The sequence below is a fragment of the Trichosurus vulpecula genome, chromosome 1, assembly GCF_011100635.1.
Source record: "Trichosurus vulpecula isolate mTriVul1 chromosome 1, mTriVul1.pri, whole genome shotgun sequence".
NCBI classification, from domain to species: domain Eukaryota; kingdom Metazoa; phylum Chordata; class Mammalia; order Diprotodontia; family Phalangeridae; genus Trichosurus; species Trichosurus vulpecula.
In genome coordinates this window covers 492008493-492027623 of record NC_050573.1, presented here as the reverse complement: position 1 = coordinate 492027623, position 19131 = coordinate 492008493, and the positions used below count along the sequence as shown (strand labels likewise).

The 19131-nt window shown below is 36.3% G+C and overlaps 1 protein-coding gene across 1 annotated transcript in view; it reads left to right on the top strand.

Moving 5' to 3' along the window:
• Positions 1-19131, top strand: part of FOCAD (focadhesin) — a 360082-nt gene that overhangs the window by 231013 nt on the left and 109938 nt on the right. Inside the window, exons 19-20 of the mRNA XM_036738081.1 lie at positions 3788-3923; positions 18263-18451. Coding sequence (XP_036593976.1) covers positions 3788-3923; positions 18263-18451 — 325 coding nt within the window. The remainder of the gene's footprint in view (positions 1-3787; positions 3924-18262; positions 18452-19131) is intronic.

Sequence of the window (19131 nt, the reverse complement as noted above, 5' to 3'; positions counted from 1 at the left end):
CACCCAGGGTCACACAGCTAGTAAGTGTCTGAGGCTGGATTTGAATTCAGGTCTTCTGGACTCCAGGTCCAGTGTTTTATCCACTGCACCCGCCACCCCCGCTGCCTCTGGTGGAGCACTAGCTGAGTAGTTTTCCCAGACTTGTATAGTTGTAGTCCGAGCTCGAGTCTAGCTGCATTTTGAGAGCCTTGTTCATAGGATACTGGCCATCGCCTGTTAAATATTTTTGGGTACAGCTTATAAAGATCATGTTCAAAAGTCTTAGTGGAGTTATAACTTTCATTTGTAGAAGAAGTTCTCCGCCAGTACTTAAATATTCTTCATAATATCCATGGTTTCACCAGTGTTCATATTCCTGCTGCTAATACACTTGTCCTTGTATCAACACCTCATCAGTTACTGCAGCCAGAAATGTTCATTCCTCGGTAGTCAGCCTTCTGGCGATGGCTCTCTCTAAACTTAGCTAATCTAGTCTTTGAATGGGTGACTTGGTTTCTCTGGCAGTGAGGTAGGATAGAACTTGGGACCTGGGGTCGGGAATTCCTAACTTCAAATCTGACCTCAGACTCTTACTAGCTGTGTGACCATGGGCGAGTCACTTGACCTCTCTTAACCTCAGTTTCTTCATCTCTTAAATGGAGTTGATAGCAGTCTCTTAAGTTTCTGGGGGTTGTTGGGAGGACCGAATGAGATAATATTGGTCAAATGCTTTGTAAAAAATAAAGAGTTTATAGAAATGATAGCTATTATATTGTTCATTAAGTCCATCCTTGAAGCTTCGCTGCTGAGTATAGGCGCTGGCCAGATCCCATTCTTTACTGGCATAGCCTTTGAGGGTGCGGGGTTGCATTCTCAAACCCAGATCATCTGCTAGCGGAGGACTTAAAGGAGATTCATGTGAAGTGCCCTGAAAATGTTTTCTTCTAAAAAAAAATGCACCATCTGTATGAAACATGCAGATTTATAACTATCCAACATAGCAACATTGACATGAAAATAGAAGTAAGTTGTGTGTGCATAAACCAGTGGAAAGATGAACTTAGGAAGCAAATTTTGAATTTATTATTGTTGCTGTTCATTCATTTCAGGTGTGTTCCACTCATTGTGACCCCATTTGGGGTTTTTGTTTTCTCGGCAAAGCCACTGGACTGGCTTGCCTTTTCCTTCTCCAGCTCACTTTACAGATGAGGAAACTGAGGCAAACAGAGTTAAGGGATTTGCCCGGGGCTGTCACACAGCTAGAAAGTGTCAGAGGCTGGATTTGAACTCAAAAAGATGAATCTTCCTGACTCCGGGCCCAGTGTTCTGTCCCCCCGTACCACCTTGCAGGAGTGGAGAATAACAAATGTGCACTGAAATATCCTAGACTCATAGTGACTCTGGGAAAGGTTTGATGGCAGGTCCTAGTTACCACCCTGGGACAGTGTTAAGTAGGAGGCTGGATGAAGAAGAAGAACAATGTGGAAATGTGATCGGACGCTACTTACTTTTATAAATTCTAGATCAAAGACATCAGGATATTTGGCGTGGCTCACACCACCGCTTGAGCCAATTTGAAGCTCTTTGGGGTATAGGACTCGTGCCGCTTTTGGGCACCTGATGAGTCTGAGTGTAAATGAAGGGTGTCACAGAACCTTCATGAGTTAAAGACTGGAGCTTAAGTCAGGAAGGTCACCTAGGTTCAAATGCTGCCTCAGTCATGAGCTATGTGACCTTGGGCAAGTCACTAGACTTCTCAGCCTTAGTTAACATCACATGTAAAATGAGGGGTTTGAACTCCACCTGGGAAGTTCTTCCAGTTCTGAAGTGTCATCCTAATAATGAGACTAGCAGCCAGCCTTTGTATAATGCTTGAAGGGCTGCAAGACACTTTTATTCTTCATTTCTATATTCTCTCACTTGATCCCTGCCAAGTAACCTGTGGTGCTATTATCATCCTTGTTCTACAGATAAAGAAATTAAGGTGGAGAGTGGTTCAGTGACTTTCTCCGAGGTTATACAACTAGTGTCTGAGGCAGGATTTGAGAAGTCTTTCTGATTCCAAGTTCAGCCCTCCAAATATTGTACCAGTGGTAGCAAATGAATACAAAAACAAATCCCAGCAACAAATTGATTTTAGAAAACTACAAATTAATATGTGTCTGTTGGATTGTATTTCTATTTACTTTGTTAAACGTTGTCAAATTACATTTTAATCTGGTTTGGTCCTGGTCCTCCTCAGAACTAGACCCGGAGGTTGACAAACCCTGTAATCTAGCACCTAGTTGCTTCCTCTATCATGAAAGCTGTAGAACTGGTTCTTGGTCCTAAAAACTTGTCGATCACTGGAGTTTGGCCTTTCAGGATCACTCTGAGGAAGATTCCCCGTGGCCTCTCAGGCTTACTAAGCCTTGAAATCTGGTGTAGGCTCTGTGTGTGGGCTGCAGCAGCACCTGGAGATCTGGCTTATGAAAGCCATGTGTTGTCTCAGGAATCTGGGGCACAATGAAATGGGCAAATATTAGAATAACCTTTTAGAGAGGCATCAGAACTTGCCTCTTTGGCTGTGGCTGGCTCGTCCGTGTTAGAATTTGGTCTTTGGTTTTGAGTGGAACTAAATCTTGTTTAGGAAAGTGCTGGTACGTTTGTGCTCCTTTAAACCAAATAAAGCAAACACTGGTTCTGGTTGAATGGCTTCTTTAGAATGGAGCTTATTATACTTAAGAGAAGCATTTCCCCTCTATTTTCCCCCTGACAAGAATCCTGACTCAGAGCAGTTCCAAAACAGAACAATACTTTGGGGACCCATGAAGAAGTCAGTCTGCAGGAATTGTTAATTATATCTAAAAATAACGTGAGGAGACAGACTCATTTTAATAGCTGGGCTCTAGCACTTTATGGTTATGGTCACCACTTTTGTATGTTTTGATTTCCTTCGCTAATGTTTAATTGGCTCCATGTGGGCATTAGATTGGTTAGTCATCGAGAGTATTAAAAAATGTAATTAATTGTTTAACAGTTGTACCTTGTGGAAGCTGCCGTAGAATTCATCCTTTAAAAAAAAATAGATAGAACTCAATGTAACTGATCCGAAAGTAACCACAAATTCATGCAAATTAGCTTTAATGAGGTAGAGCCATACAATTAAGGACTTTCTTTATGCCTGTTCACCAGAGCTACAAAATACTGAGCTCAACAAAAATGAAGTGAAGCATTTCAGTTTCTCCTCTTTCTTTGCTTCCTTTCACACTGAGTCTTCTAAAATGGTGGCATAAAGGAAAATGGTGGAAACCTGCAAGTTAAAGTATATGAATAAAGCAAATTTCTAGTTACAAGTCAGAAAACCACTCCATAAATTGAATGTTTGTGTTTGTTAATTTTTTGATTTGAACATGAATACTATGCGATGTTTTCTTTTACTATTAATGTAACATTTTCTTGTTTAATCACTTGCTTCTGTGTCTAGGAGGACCACTTGTTGTAATCCGTTTTGATTGAATTAGGTTGATTGATTTAGTCAAATAACTGATCAGCTTAGCAAAACAATTAGTCTAATTCCCCTTCCTTACCTTTGAAATCTTTGGTTTCTTGGTGTGTTTTTATTTTATTTTTGGTCAGATAGGAAAAAATAAACAAGCAAACTTATTTACACATCCATAAATTTTCTGTTTGTCTTTGCCTTCCTGTCTGTCACACACACGCGCGCGCGCACACACACACACACACACACACACACAGACACGTGTACTAACATAATTCTATGTTTGTAGCCATCTTCTTTGTAATGGTGATGCCTTTATTATTCTAGGTAAGGCCAGAAATTGATCCGCCTGAAGAATTAGATGGAAATGAAGAAGAAGAAGAAGAGAAGGAGGTAGACCTTTCTGTCCCTGGTTCTTCTTATATCAAATTACTTCCACTCACTACTCCTTCAGTCTTTCCAGGTGATTTCCTTTTTCAGACCAGATATACTTTATTAGCCTGTGATTTGAATGTTATACTTGCTTTCTAAGGGCATATACATTATATTCCACAGTTTCCAATCAAAAAACTAAATTCACTTCGATGTAAAAAAGCACTTTTAAAATGCTTGCTATGTGCCAAGCCATTTAATAAATGCCTGCTACATGCTAAGCATTGTGTTAGTTATGAAGAAAAGAAAAATGAAACAATTCTTGCCCTCAAGGAGATTATATTCTTTTCAATGAGATAAGGCAGGTGAAGTTGAAACTTTAAAAATACATTTGTACTCGTGTATTGTAAAAAATGCATTCGTTACTATTTCTTAGTGTAAATGTAGTAACCAATAATAAGAATCAGTATTTATTATTATTACTGTTTTTACACTCTTGCCATTCTTTATACATTGTATTTTTTATTTCTGCACAGTGCATCACTTGTCAGTCAGGCATTTATTAAACACCTGTTACATGAAAAGCACTGTACAGTTATCCCTTCTGCATCACAGCTTTCCCCATTGTGTTAGATACATCACTGGTTGGTGTAAGGATTTTTTGGGAGTGTTGTGGAAGCTGCAGATGACATGTGAAGTCCAGAAGACAACACTGAAAAATACTTAACACAAATTTTATAATAAGGTACTATAAACACCCCATAAAAGAAAAAAAAAATCAGACTTCTTCTCTGGTACAAAGGGAGGGCCAAAAAATTTATGTGTATTTTCCAACTCACAGGGGCACCTCCCCCCTCTTCCTCCACTCCCCCACACTCGCAGCATGGAAGGGATAACTGCACTAGTTCCTGAGGATACACTCGAAAGAAGAAACAGTCTGTACTGTTAAGGAATTCATATTTTAATTGGGGGATTGGGATTACATAAAAGGTGAATACAGAGTGGATGGAAAGTAGAAGGTACCAGTAACTCAGGGGACAGGGAACAGCCTCTTGAAGATGGTAGAATTTGAGCTGAAGCTGGAAGGAAGCCAAGGGAGGTTGAGAGCTGGAGATGAGGAGAGACAACATTTCAGGAATGGGGGACAGCAATCACAAAGGCAGGGATGGAGCCAGGAGAACGGAGCGTTGGCAGAGGAAGAGGAAGAAGGCCAGTATAGCTTACTCATAATTTGTATAGAGGGGAGTCAAGAGTAGAAAGATTGGAAAGGTAGGAAGGAGCAAAGTTAGGAAGAGTTTTAAATTCCAAGAAAGGACTTTATTTTTGATTCTAGAGCTAAAAAGGGGAATGACAATGTCAGCATTATGCATTATGAAAATCATTTTGGCAGCTGAGGGGAATATATTGAAGTGGGGACAATCCTGATGCAGGGAGACAAGGTAGAAGGCTATTGTTCCAGTCATTGGAAACATTTTTTAAAAATTCCTTTTTATAAATAAAGCTTCTGTGAAAATTTTTCTGCAAATGTATCTTTCTTCCCTTTCTGTAACAGTTTTAGGATATAGATGGGTCATTGAGCCAAAGGATATGAACAGTTTTTTTTAAAGCTCATTTTTCCTAATTTTTTTCCAAAACAGTTGACAATTTACAATTTTGCCCACAGTTTAATAATATTTCTTCATCTCCAGATTCTGGCAACCATTGAATTTTATGTGCATAGGGTTGAATTTCAGAATTTCTTTAATATGCATTTCTCTCCTCAGAGAGTTTGGACAGTTTTTCCAAGATGCAAAAGAATTTGTATTATTTTGTATCAAGAACTACCTATTCATATACTTTTACTTATCCACTGGGGTGTAAATCTTGATGATTATAAATTTCTGTCAATTCTTAAGAGGTCTTAGAGTCATTTACTTATCAGAAATGTTTTTGGTAAAGGGTTTTTCCCAGTCTGTTTTTGCTCCTGTTTTCTTATTTGTTTTACAGAAATTTTTGCCATTATATGATTACATTAATCTGCTCATTTAATTTGTTACATAATTAAGAATATTCATCTTCATCACAATTGTAATAAATAAAACATTCTGTTTCCTCTCATTTCCTAATGATCTTTTCTATATTTAAATCAGTGATCGACTTGGAGGTTTTAATGGTGTATAGTATGGGGGGGTGTGTATGTATCCATCCATCTTTAGGTCTTATGTGTGTTTTTTTCACTAGGCTATCAGTAACACATGTGACACATTTTGCTGTTCTAAATAGTGTTACTCTATTATTTAACAGTAAACAGAAACACAGATTTTCTTAGATTGCTATATCCTACTGTCTTGTTAAAGCCACTAAAATTATGATTCATTAATATAATATTTTAAAAGAGTACAGATATTATTTCACCCCCCCCCATTGTTTCAAACAATGTTTTTGTTGAGTCTCCTAGAGTTTCTTGATAGGTCATGCCACCATCTGGTTTAATTTGTTTTATGTGTTTGCTTACTGTATTAATAGTTTTTTCTTGCCTCATTTGTTATATGTGTAATCTTAAAACTTCCATCAAATAGTGATAGTAGACATCCTTGCCATCTACTTATTCTGATTAGGATTCTTCATTACCTTTAATGTTAGCTCTCAATTAATTTTATTTCTATGTTATAGAAAAATATTTCCATAGCTTCATATTTTTATGTTTTTTCTAAGACCATCCAGTCCAACTCCAATTTTGCAGGTGAAGAAACTAGGCCCAAAGAGGCTAAAGAGATTTTCCAATTTTCAAAGGTAAAGAGTAGATGACAAAGCCAGGATTGGAAGGAACCCAGTCCTCTGACTTTAATTCCAGCATTTATTCCATTGGATATTTCATCAGGAACCTTTTTTGGGGGTTGGGGCTTATGTTTTGAATTTTTCATCTTTTTAATTTATTACACTATTTTTCTTATATTGAACCAGCCTTTTATTTCTGTATAAATCTTGCTGTATTATAATGAAATTTTGTATATAATTCTGCATTGTTTGCCAACATTTTGTTTAATAGTTTACATTAGGATTAATTAGTATCAGCCTATAGTCTCCTTTTTTTTTTCCTGCCTTATGGTTACCAGGCTTGGAGATAAAAAACCATATTTCTCTCATGGAATGAATTAGATAGAATACTATCCATTTCTATTTTTGGAAGAAGTTCATATAATATAGGTTCCTGGAGTTTTTGAAAACATTACTCCTATCTCAACTTATAATTGAAATTTTTCCTCCTAAAATTGGTTTATTTAGAGTTTTCTATTTTCTTTTTTAGTCTATTTGGGTATTTTGCATTAAAAAAAATACCTTTTTCTTTTGTAGTCGTAGGTTTTGTTTTGTTTTGGGTTTGTGTGATTTGTTTTTGGCATATAGCTAGCTATATGTAACATTTTCTATGGTTTTGTTGTGTTTCTCCATCTTTGTGATTTCTCTTTTCTTTTTTTTCTGATTCTAGTCATTTGATTTTTCTCTTTTTGATTAAAATTGGTAATGAATTATCAATTCACCTGCATTTTCAAAAAATTATCAAACCAATTTTCAAAAACTTTTCAATTAATTGATTTTTTCCTTTAAACTTTTTTTTCTTTTTGTGCTTCCTTTTTTATTTATAGTTTCTGTAACTCATTAAATTTATGTCCTTATGTTTACTTTGTTATTTTATTAACACAAAACCCATGTGAAAGGAAATCTGATTTATACTGTTTGGGAAAGCTGACTTACTGGGCATTTTACCTCAGCACAGTATTTGCATCAAAATAGAATTTTGGCTTACATGAACTTTCAGCAGAACTGGTTGGCAAGGAAAGGATGATATTATTTCAAGTAATGGGTGGGGCTTATACATTTGAAACTGTATGGGGACAGAATCCTTCACTAAAAGCCAATCACCAGGTGTATCCTGGGCCATCTCCAGTCATCCTGATCAATATCAGGCCACTGGACCCAGATGACTCTGGAGGAGAAAGTGAGGCTGGTGACCTTGCACAGCTCTCCCTCACTCAAATCAAAGTCATCTGCAAGTCATGTCATCTTGATGCCATGGTCCTTCAATGAAAGACAAACACACAACCAGGTGGTAAAACTGAACTGGTTAAAACTGAAGTAGCTCTAGAAAATTATCTCCTTAGCCCTAGAGGGGATATAATCTGCATCACTGGAAGGAGTATATTTAGCAATTAAGTATATCTAATATACTAGAATATATAGCAATTAAGCTTTTGAAGTATGGAAAAAGAAACAAAAAATACCCCAACCTGTTTTCTTAATGAAATTATCAGGTAGGTCATTGCCGCTATGATATTTAGTCTATAGACTAGCTTTCATATACAGAGTTGATTGTTAAAATAACTATGAACTTGAGGCTTTTATAAGCAGATTAAATTCAAATACTATTCAGCCTCATTGACATCATCTCCTGAAAAAAAAATTATTGAATGAGTCTGAAGAAGAAAGAGTTTTTGCAAGTTCAGTGATGACACTTAAGAGCCTCACTGACATGAGCTTTCATCAGTTGTTGTGGCATTCTTGGCTCTTGATGAAGGCATAATTCATTATTTGATGCAGATCTTGAGTGCAAATTCAGTTTTTAAAAATCACATGTTTCTCTGTGTCAGTAGAGTTTGATAGCAAGCACAAGATCTATACACCATGCCTGCAGAACTGTATGTGAGGATGTACTGTATGTTACTACATGCACCTCTAGAATATGTGTTTTTGGCTTGAGGTTGTGATTTAGTTGTACATGATGATTTACTTTATAGTCAGGTAACAGGCATTTATTAAGGACTTACTATTTGCCAGGCTTTGTGCTAAGCACTGGGAATACGGATACAAAGAGAAAGAAAGATCCTTTTCTCAGGGAGGGGGATGACAGTGCATAAAATGGAGACAGAAAGACAGAATGGGGTAGATTGGGAATCATAGAGAAATGTTCCCAGAGTTAGAAATGCAACTCGAAGTGGAATGAAAATATGGATGGTCTGGGTGTTCTTCGAATGGAAATTCATGGAGGAACAGACAATCAGAAGAGGCCCCGTGGGCAGATGGGTGGAGTGAGTCCTGGTGGAGTGTGCTTCCAAGGTTAAGAGGTTTCTCTAGCATGATAGACAGTTTGGAAATTCAGAAGTATAGATTTGAAAGGAATAGGACCCTCTACTCTCAGATCATAGTGTCATAGATTTAGAACTGGTTGGGATTGTACAGTCTACCCCTCTACCTCATTTAAAAAACAAAAAAAAACCAGGCATTTATTAAGGATGGCCAAGCATTGTGCTTGGCATTAAGGGTGCAAGTACAAAGAATAACACAAACCTGTGAACTTTTTAAAGCTCTGTCCTCTAAAAAAGACAGTGAAATGAATACACTGCATCAGATAACTTAAATCCTAATGTAAGCAAATTGGATTTGAGTTAGCATAATTAAATCCAGTCCTTGGCAAAATAGGCATAGTAACATTCAATCTCTTGATCAGCATTTATTAAGTACTTACTGTGTGCCAGATACTGTGGTGAATGCTAGGAATAGATATACAAAGTAAGAATTTCTCTTTATACTTCACATTCCTGTGCTATGCTTAAGACTTATTCTCATATTCAAACTTGGGTATGAGCTATGAGGACATGCTGCAAAAAAATTGTAGGAAAAACTATTTGTTAACTAAAAGATGGCAAAGCATAAGTTCACTAGCTAAATGATGATAAAATTTAGGTTTTAAAGTCAGTTCCATCCATTGCTTAGATCTGTTGAGTTACTAATGGGGCCGAAGGTGGCTAAAAGTTTTATTTACATAAGAACTTGACAGATTGAGTATATTCCTATGCCCGGATTAAATGTTCCCTTCCTCTTTGGCCTATGTGTTCATGGATAAGTGTTCATATCTATCTAGATAGGAGTTAGAGCTAAAAGGCATCTTGGAGATCCTATGGTCTAACCTTATTTTGTAGATAAAGGAACCAAGACCCTAAAGGGTTGAATGGCACATCCAAGTTAAGTGTAGCAGCCAAGATTTGGACATTGGTCTTCTTTATCTAAAATCTAGTCTTTATACTGCTATGTAGTAACAGGGCCATTTTTGAAAAAAGCATGAAAACACAATTCCCCACAATCAGTGGCTACATCCAAAAAAGGAGGTAAGTATGTGCCAGCCAAACTTGAAATATATTGCACGTGTGAATATATATTCACATAGAATATTCACACATTCAGTGGAAGATATATAAACTGATGTTGGCTGCAGTTCAACTTTTTTTTTTTTAGCTAATATATGGGCAATGAATTGGTAAGCTGTTTTGTTTTGTTTTTGGTTTTTTTTGGTAGTCTAGAGGGAGTACGTGGTGGACAGGGCGAGGCATATAGAAAGTACTCATTGAATACTCACTGAGTCAGATCATTCCCTTTCTAAATAAACTCTAGACCTGGAGGTTCTTGAGAATTAGACTTCAACACAGTTAAGAAAACCCCGGCTTTATTATGCCTGCAAAGGTTGCAGACGGTGCTTCCCCATTTTAAATGATCACATCTGCGGTTTCTCCTTAGGCCTGTTAGAAAGTTTCTCTTTCTGTGTCTGGCAACCTCTAGTGGTGCTGAGGGAAATAACAGTTCTACTTTGCCTGTCATAGATGATTGGCATCTTAGGGTTTAAACCTGGGAGGAGCCCTGGATGTTTTGGACTTGAACCTCCTAATTTTACAGATGAAGCAGCTGAGTACTAGAGAGAGCAAGCAGCTTCACTCAGGTCACACAGGTATTAAGTGATGGATGCGGGAGTCTAAGCCACTTCCTTTGACCCTAAATCCATTTCTTTCCACTCTACAATATCCCTTCCTTCCTCCATCCCCATCTTTCATAGTAATAAAATACTAAATAATGAAGGGCACAGGGTGTAATTAGAAGCACCATCACAAACAAGGGAACCAACATTCTCTTTCTTTTTGCTCCTCCCTGAAGTGTGTTAGCAATCATAAAATAATCAGAATAGTGAATTATTTGTCATCCTATAGGGATTCTAGCTCCTAGGCAAAGCAAATCATTTATGTCTACATTCCCTTTATGCATATATTTTTGTCTTAATATAAAACAGTTGAGTTATAAATTCTTTTAAATCATTCCTTAATAGATGTGCTAACAGACTCTCTCCCTGTCGCAGTCCTGTAGGTGTTGCTCTAATATGGGCCGCATGTTGGACTGCAGAAATATGAAGCCTCCTACCTTCTCTTCCAACTACCACCCACATCTACTGGCCATAAAGATTCCTTCGCTCTGATTTCACAGCCAAGTACAATAATATGACATTAATTCTTTACAATCCAAACACAGCACGAACTTGAAAACCCAGGGCCCCTCAGAGCACACACACCCTTATAAATAATACATACCTCCATGATTCCTGAAGTTGAGGAGTAGGCATTGGGTTTAATGACTACCAATCTTAAAGATGCATTAAAGAAAAGTTCTTTATTGACAAAACTAAATTATGTTTCTCTGCAGAGTAGTCTTATTATCATAGATCCATGATTTGCTGTATAATAGTGATACAAAAGGAATATTGATCAACAACTTAGATGGTTGAGGGTAGTTTTTTTTTTACAGAGTTAAAACATCTGACATCACTTATTCAAAACTTTCTGAGCCAGCTTTTGAGCATGAATGAACTTGGTATTGGTAATGAGTGCTATGCCCACAGAATCTATCTGGTGGCTGACTTCAAGAATTTGCCCTACACTTGACCCCAGATTCTACTATGAAACCATTGACCCTTCCTTATAAGTCACTTCTGAACCCAGTCCACAGGTGAACTTGGGTCCTGACCCACAACTGATCCCAGTTTTCTGCCCTACAACTGATATGTTACCTCTTTTCATAACTCTTATCCCAGCCTACAGCTGACCACTAACTACACTCCAAGATTGATATTCGATATTTCTCTATAGCCAACCTCTTAACCTTCCCTAAAGCTAGCTTCCGATCCTACCCACCTCCAACCTTACCCCCTACCTGATGCGTAACCTTTCTGCACAACTTAGATCTGACTCAGTCCAGAAATGACCTCAGACACTACCCCACTGATATCCTTTGACACCTTTACAATGCCAGAGCTGACCTGTGACTGTCCCCAGAACCCACCTCTAAGAACCTACAGTTGACTCTTCATGTTGATGGACAACTGTTATCTAAATCAGCTTCTCTGGGCCTCTGTTTTCTTAGCTGTAAAAAAAGAATAATAATACTTTGAACAGAATTGTTAGAAAGACAGCATGTTGTCTTAAAGCAGTATATAAATACGGGTTTTTATCGTTCAATGAATTTTTTTTCATTGAAGAGCATCTTTGAAATAAAATGTATTCATTCTGCAAGCACTTATTAAGTACCTATTATGTTCACTTAAAAAAAGTATACATCAAATGTAACATGCTTTCACTGCTTTTCTTGTCCTTGTCCCTTCTAATCTTTTTCTCTTTTCTGTGTATTTTTAGAAAATTCATTGATAATTTTTTTGAGATGTTATCTCTATGGTTTTACTCCCGCCCCCATAATAGTCCTCTCATTCAACTTAAAGCCCTCTCTTGTAACAAGTACAATCAAGAAAATTTATTTTTTATTGGTTATATCTGATAATGTATGTCTACCTACCTGTAATCCATCCATCAAAAGGTAAGAAGCATCCTTTATTTTCAGTCTTCTGGAGCTGTGATTACTTATTGTATTGATCTAAGTTTCTAAATCTTTCCAAGTTCTTAATCTTTATAATATTGTAGTCAGTGTCTAACTTGTTCTCCTTCTGCTTATTTCACTTTATCATTTTGTATGTGTCTTCCTGTTTTCTTTGAATTCCTCCTTTTTGTTATTTCTTACAGTATAATAATTGGTGTGAGGTGGAACCTCAGAGTTGTTTGAATTTTTATTTCTCTTATAATTAGTAATTTGGAGCATTTTTCACATGTTGATAATTTTGTTCATTTCTTCTTTTGAAAATTGCTTGTTCATACCCTTTGTTCATTTATCTGTTGGGGAATGGCTCTTTTTCTTATAGTTCCCTGCAAGTCTTGGATTGTAGAACCTTATCACAGAAATCTGCTGCAAAGTTTTCTGCCTTCCCCATCCCTCACTTAACTATTTCCTTTCTAATTCTCACTTCATTGATTTAGTTTGTGGAAGAGCATTTCAATTTTATGTAATAAAAATATTATCCCCTGTATTCTTCTTTTATTAAGAATTCTTCCCAAATCACATATAATCCCCATGTAATTTTGAAAGATATTTCTTTCTAGTTTATTTAGTAGAGGGGATAGGGAATAAACCTCTGATCTCATTGATATTGGGAATCTTCTGATGATGCAAATACCCCTACCAGTGCAGATTGGCTTCTTCTCTGCAAGTTATTGCCTTATAGAGTTTACTAGGGCATGGGAGGGTAAGTGACATGCTTAGGACCACACAGCTGTATGTTTCAGAAGCAGAAATTCAAACCCTGTCTTCCTGACTGTGGGGCCAGTTTTCGATTCACTCTGCCACATTCCTGTTTTACATCACCTTTAGTGCATAAGTCATGTATTCATCTGGACCCTATTGTTTATGATGAGATGTTGGTCTTTGTGTAATTTCTCCTAGGCCACCTTTTATTTTTCCTAGCCTTTTTTGTAGAATAATGTGGCTCAGAACATTCTGCTCTTAGATGGTTCACTTATTTGTGTGTTCTTTGTACTTGGTCTACTCCACTGATTAATTCTTCAGTTTTTTAGCTAGTACTGAATAGTGTTGATGATTACTACTTTGTAGTATACTTTGAGGTCTGGCACTTTTTACTTTTTTCTCATTATTTTCCTTAAGAGTTCTTGACTTTTTGTTTTTTTTCCCAGATGAGTTTCATCACTAATTTTTTCCCAGCTCTATAAAGTAATCCTTTGGTTCGGCACAGAATCTATGCATTAATTTAGGTAGTATTGTCATTTTTGTCATGTTAGCATAGTCTAACCGTGAGTAATTAATTCCTCTCCAGTTATTTACAGCTTCCCTTATTTCTGCAAAGAAATTTTGTAATTATATTCATAGGTTCCTGTAAGAATCTTGGCAGGTGGATTCTAAGATATTTTTATACATTCTATCTAGAATGTGTTACTTTTAAAGAAATTTATTTTTCTTTCTCTTTTGGGTTTTATTGGTATGTAGAAAGGCTGGTGCTTTTATTTATAGCTTGGAACTTTACTGAAGTAATTGTTTCTTTTAATTTTTTAATTGAAATTCTAGAGTTCTCTAAGTAAACCACAATATCATTTGCAAAAACTGACAGTTTTGTTCCTACCTTGTCTGGGCACTCAGTTTCTTTTTCTTTTCTATTGCTATAATTATGGCAAATAGTAGAGGTAGCAGTGGTTGTTCTGACTTTATTCTTGATCTTACTGGAAAAGCCTCTAGCATTTCTCAATTACAAATAATGCTACCTCTTGGTATTTTATAGATACTGTTGACTATATTAAGGGAAGGTGCATTTATTGCTATACTTTCTAGTGTTCATGAAAAAAGATTATTGTATTTTGTTTAAAAAATTTCTGTTTCTATTGATATAAATCTTACTAGTTTTGTTTTAAATAGGTTTACACTGCTTATAATTTTCTTTTTTGAACTAATCAAACTTACATTACTGATATAAATCCACTCTGATACTCTAATGTTTTTACTGTGTTGCTGTACTTTCATTCTTAATATATTAATTCAACATTTTTGAATGGATACTCATTTAAAATAATCATTTGTGATATTTTTTCTCTGCTTTACTTCTCTTAAATTTGGGTATCATCGGGTCATTAGTCTTATATAAGGAGTTTTTTAGAATGCCGTATTTCCCTATTTTTACCAACAAATTATGAAAAATTGGAATTAGTTCTTTAAATATTTGGTAGAATTTACTTTTAAATCTGTCTGGCTCTGTGGCTTTTTACTTTAGAAGTTCGTTTATAGCTAATTCAGTTTCTCTTTCTGAGCTTGGCTTATTTTAATTTTTTATTTCTTACTCAGTTACCATGGGTCATTTGCATTTTTGTAAATATTCATCTGTCCATTTAAGATAGCAGTTTGGGGGCATATAATTGAATATAACAGTTTCTAAATAGTGGCATTTATTGTCTCTTCATTTCTTTATTTTTTTGTTTTATTTTTTATTTTGGTAATTTGACTTTCCTCTCTTTAAAAAAAATTGAAATTAACTGTCTATTATTTTTCAAATATATATTTTTACTTACCAATGTATATTTTTTTTTGTCAAACTCATCTTTGACTTACAAAATTTCTATTTGAGGTGGATTTTTAAAAATGTGTTGCTTTTTTCTTTTAAGTTCTAATTTTTTCTTCAAAGGCTCTTTACTGATTATGATTTTTATTTCACTGAGTACAGTCAGGAGTGTGTTTAATTTTTTTTTTCCTTTTCAACATTCGTTTATGAGGTTTTAATGCCCTAGTACAGGGTTGGGAAACCTGTTGTTCTGTGAAGTTTGGATTCAATCAAAGGGCTGCCCTTGAGGACTCAGAGGGCCACTTGTGGCCTCGAGGCAGCAGGTTCCCCACCCCTGCCATAGTACATGGTCATTTTTTTTTGTGAAGTTGCTGTGTACATCTTAGCAATAAGTATATTTCTTTTTATTCCCATTCAGTAGCTGTCAGAGATCTAGTGTATATAATGTTTCTAAAATCATCTTCAAATTCTTAACTTCTATCTTTTTAACTTTTTCTAGTTCTGAATGAGCACATTAACATCTCCACCTATTATAATTTTTCTGACAGCTTCTCACTTCAGTTAGATTAGTTTTTTAAGTAATTAGTTGCTATGCTATTTGATAAGTATACATACATACATATGTATGTATTGATATTATTTCATTATCTATGATTCCTTTAAGCAGAATATAGTTTCCCTACTTATCTTTTAACCATGTCTGTTTTTACTTTTGTCTTTTCTGATACTAGGATAGCTATTCCTGCTTTTTAAAATGATCAATTTAAGTATAAGTTCTCCTCTACCCCTTCATCTTAATTCTATGTAAATCTTTGTTTCAAGGGTATTTCTTACAAATAATATTTTTAAAAATTCTGTTTTCTAGTCCTTTCTGTAACCCTCTTCCATTTTATGAGTGACTTCATCCTATTTCCGTTTATAGCTATGATTATTAATTATATTTTTTTCTTTTATCTTATCCTTTTTTCTTTCTTTGTTACTGTCCTGTCCCTCTCTTCTCCCATCCTCTTTTACAAAGAATAAGGTCAGAAAAGGAAATAATAATAATAGCTAGCACTTCTGTAGTACTTTAAGGTTTTCAGAGGGTATTTTTATATATATATATATGTATATACATGTATGTGTGTGTATATATATATTTTTTTTATCATCTCATTTGGGCTTCACAGTGCTATTTTTATAAAAGGAATGTGATTAGCATTAGTAATCTGTGATTGAAGTGGTCCTATTGCTTTGCTCTTTTTCTCTTCAACCAAATCAAACCTCAATTACCAGAGCTTACTTTTTTTGACCAATGCTATTATTTTCTCTGAGTTTCTGCTTTATCTTATTGTGGAATTACTCTCTTCTTCTGAGTTTACTTCTTGGGCTTTTCTCAACCCACAGTATTCTAGTATTCTTTATCATGTTTTCATTTTTTTTTTTTTCTACTTGCATATGTATAACTCCAGGCTTGGTTTCTTGATCAAAACTTTGTGCTTGCATCAGGCTCCTCTTCCTTTTTCTCCTGTACTCTTGGGTGGATGTGGCCTGCCCTTGCTTGTTTCTATCCTCTCCTTAGTCTGCATATTAATTAATACCTATGCTTTTCTGGATGAAGGGGCTTAGACAGGATCCCACCCTCTGTAGCAGTCCCTAATCTTTGGCTTATTCTTCTGGCTAGATTGATGTTTTTGTCTCTAAGACTTCTCTTTGTCTCTTTCTCCTTACATAGTCTCCAACTGGGCTCTGTCCCTTGCTACGATTCTTGCTATGGACTTAACCTGGATTGACTTGATTGATTTTGTAGCAAGCCTCCTGCAAGACTGTGCTATTTTGCTGCTGTTTCTAGCAATGGCTGCCAGGGTACTGTGATTTCCACCTATGTCATTCTCCTCCTCCCGCTCCTTGGCTTTTCTCTGAGTATATGCAAGCTTCTGACAGTTGAGGGAGGAGCATATAATCTTTTTCTTGGGTTTTATCATTCTTTTTGCTACATTTTAAGAACTTTATGAAATTTATCATGGGAAAGCTGGGCTTCTCTAGGACCTTTTCCATCTCCATCATAAGCTGAAGCCCCTTGAGCTGAGTTTTCAAGGAAACTAGTGAGTCTGTGATATGGAGTTGAGGGATTCATTCTAGGCATGCAGTGTTCAGAGGCATGGAGGAGGAAAGGAAACATTTTGAACAGGGAATAGAAAGCAAGATAGTTTGACTACAATCCAGAGTGCATAAAGAATAGTAAGGAGAATGGGCAGCTAGGTGGTGCAGAGAGTAGAGCACCAGCCCTGGAGTCAGGAGGATCTAAGTTCAAATCTGGCCTCAGACACGACACATTTACTAGCTGTGTGACGTTGGGCAAGTCACTTAACCCCAATTGCCCTGCCAAAAAAAAAAATAGTAGTAAGGAGCACTAAGTCTGGAAATGTAGACCGGAGTCAGATTATTGAGGACTTTAAAAGTCAAACAGAAGAATTTATGTTTTATTCTAGGGATAAGTAGAAACTGCTGGCACTTCTTAAACAGAGGATTGATACATGGTCAGACCTCTGTTTTAGTAACCTCATTGTGGCAGCCTCTTGGAGTATTTATTGGAGAGAAGAAACTAGAGGAACTGAGGCCACCAATTAGGAAGCTCTTGCAATAATCAGGTGAAAGGTGATGAGGATGAGGACTTGAACAACTAAAGCAATGGCTTGTGTGAGTGAAGAGCAGGTTGCACAAGATAGATTGTGGAGATAGAATCATTAAGACTTGGCAGCCAGGGGAAGAGAGAAAGCAGGGCATGACTGACTTCGTGAACCTGGATCATTGGTTGGTAACTTCAACAAAAATTTGCTAAGTTGGGAGGAGGAGAAGGTGAGTAGTAATAATTATGATGATAATATCTCAATTCAATGACAAGAAAAAGCAAAACCCCAGCAGCTTTGTCTACCCTTGCAATAGTTCACAACACGTTAAATATAAAAGAATACTAGCAATATAGCACCTTGCCCCAGACCATTCCTGTATGAACTGTGTGAAGAAGGATAAGATTAAAATAATGCCAGCTGTTGTCATTGCTATTACCTTTGATCTTTGCTTTAAATGTGAATTTGCTCATTTGAATAAGCGAAATTTCATTGAAGTACAGTTTGGACCCATGTGACTATTTTTCCTGTACCTAATTATTTCTACAATCATGACCTATATTCATCTTTTTTATCTTTTTTCAGCACTTGAAGAGTTTTTTGTATCACTCGTGAAACAGGAGATGGTGAATATGCCCCGTGGTATTTACTATTCTGCATTAAGAGGAGGTGCTTCTCGTTCAGACCAAGGAAAGACAATAGCAGGAATTCCCAATTTCATGCTGAAAATGTATGAGAAAAACAAACAGCCAGGCCTGAAACCTGGTCTTGCAGGTAAAATATTGGTTGGGTTTAATTTTATTTTTTAAATGTAATAATCTTCATGTGCAGGTAATTCCTCCAATCTGAGATCAGTTTCCCTCCCAGGCTAATCATTTTCCATTTCCACTACTCCCAATACTCTCATCCTCTCCTATCTATCCAGTCCTTCTGACTGTCCAATAGCAGCACATAGGTGTCTTGCTGTTAGTTCTAGGATATCGCTAGTCTAGAGCAATGAAGAGAGAGAGAGAGTGTGTGTGTATGGGGAGGTCAGGAGGATGATTGTAAGAATGAATTACAAGTATCCCTGTTAGTTTAAATGCTACAAAAGGATTTAGGGGGGCGATTCCCTGGTTTGAATTATCTATGCCTGTATATTCATTGAAAATATTTTATTTCTGTGCTGTCATAATGTTCTTGCATTTTGTCTCAAAGATAGTCTTTTAATTTGTACAGCACAATCCCGTGGCAACAGAGATAAAAATGAAACCAGGAAAAGCCTAAATCATAGTGGTTCTCCACTAATTCAGAAATCATTCCTCTATCTGAAATTTAATTGAAATCCTAGAAGTAAGCAAAGAAGGCCTCTGAACAACCAAGATAATAATGAAGATAGTAGTTATAATGACTTATACTCACTTAAGCCTTTCTTCCTAATGCAGAAGGCATTTATCTCCATTCAGTATGAATTA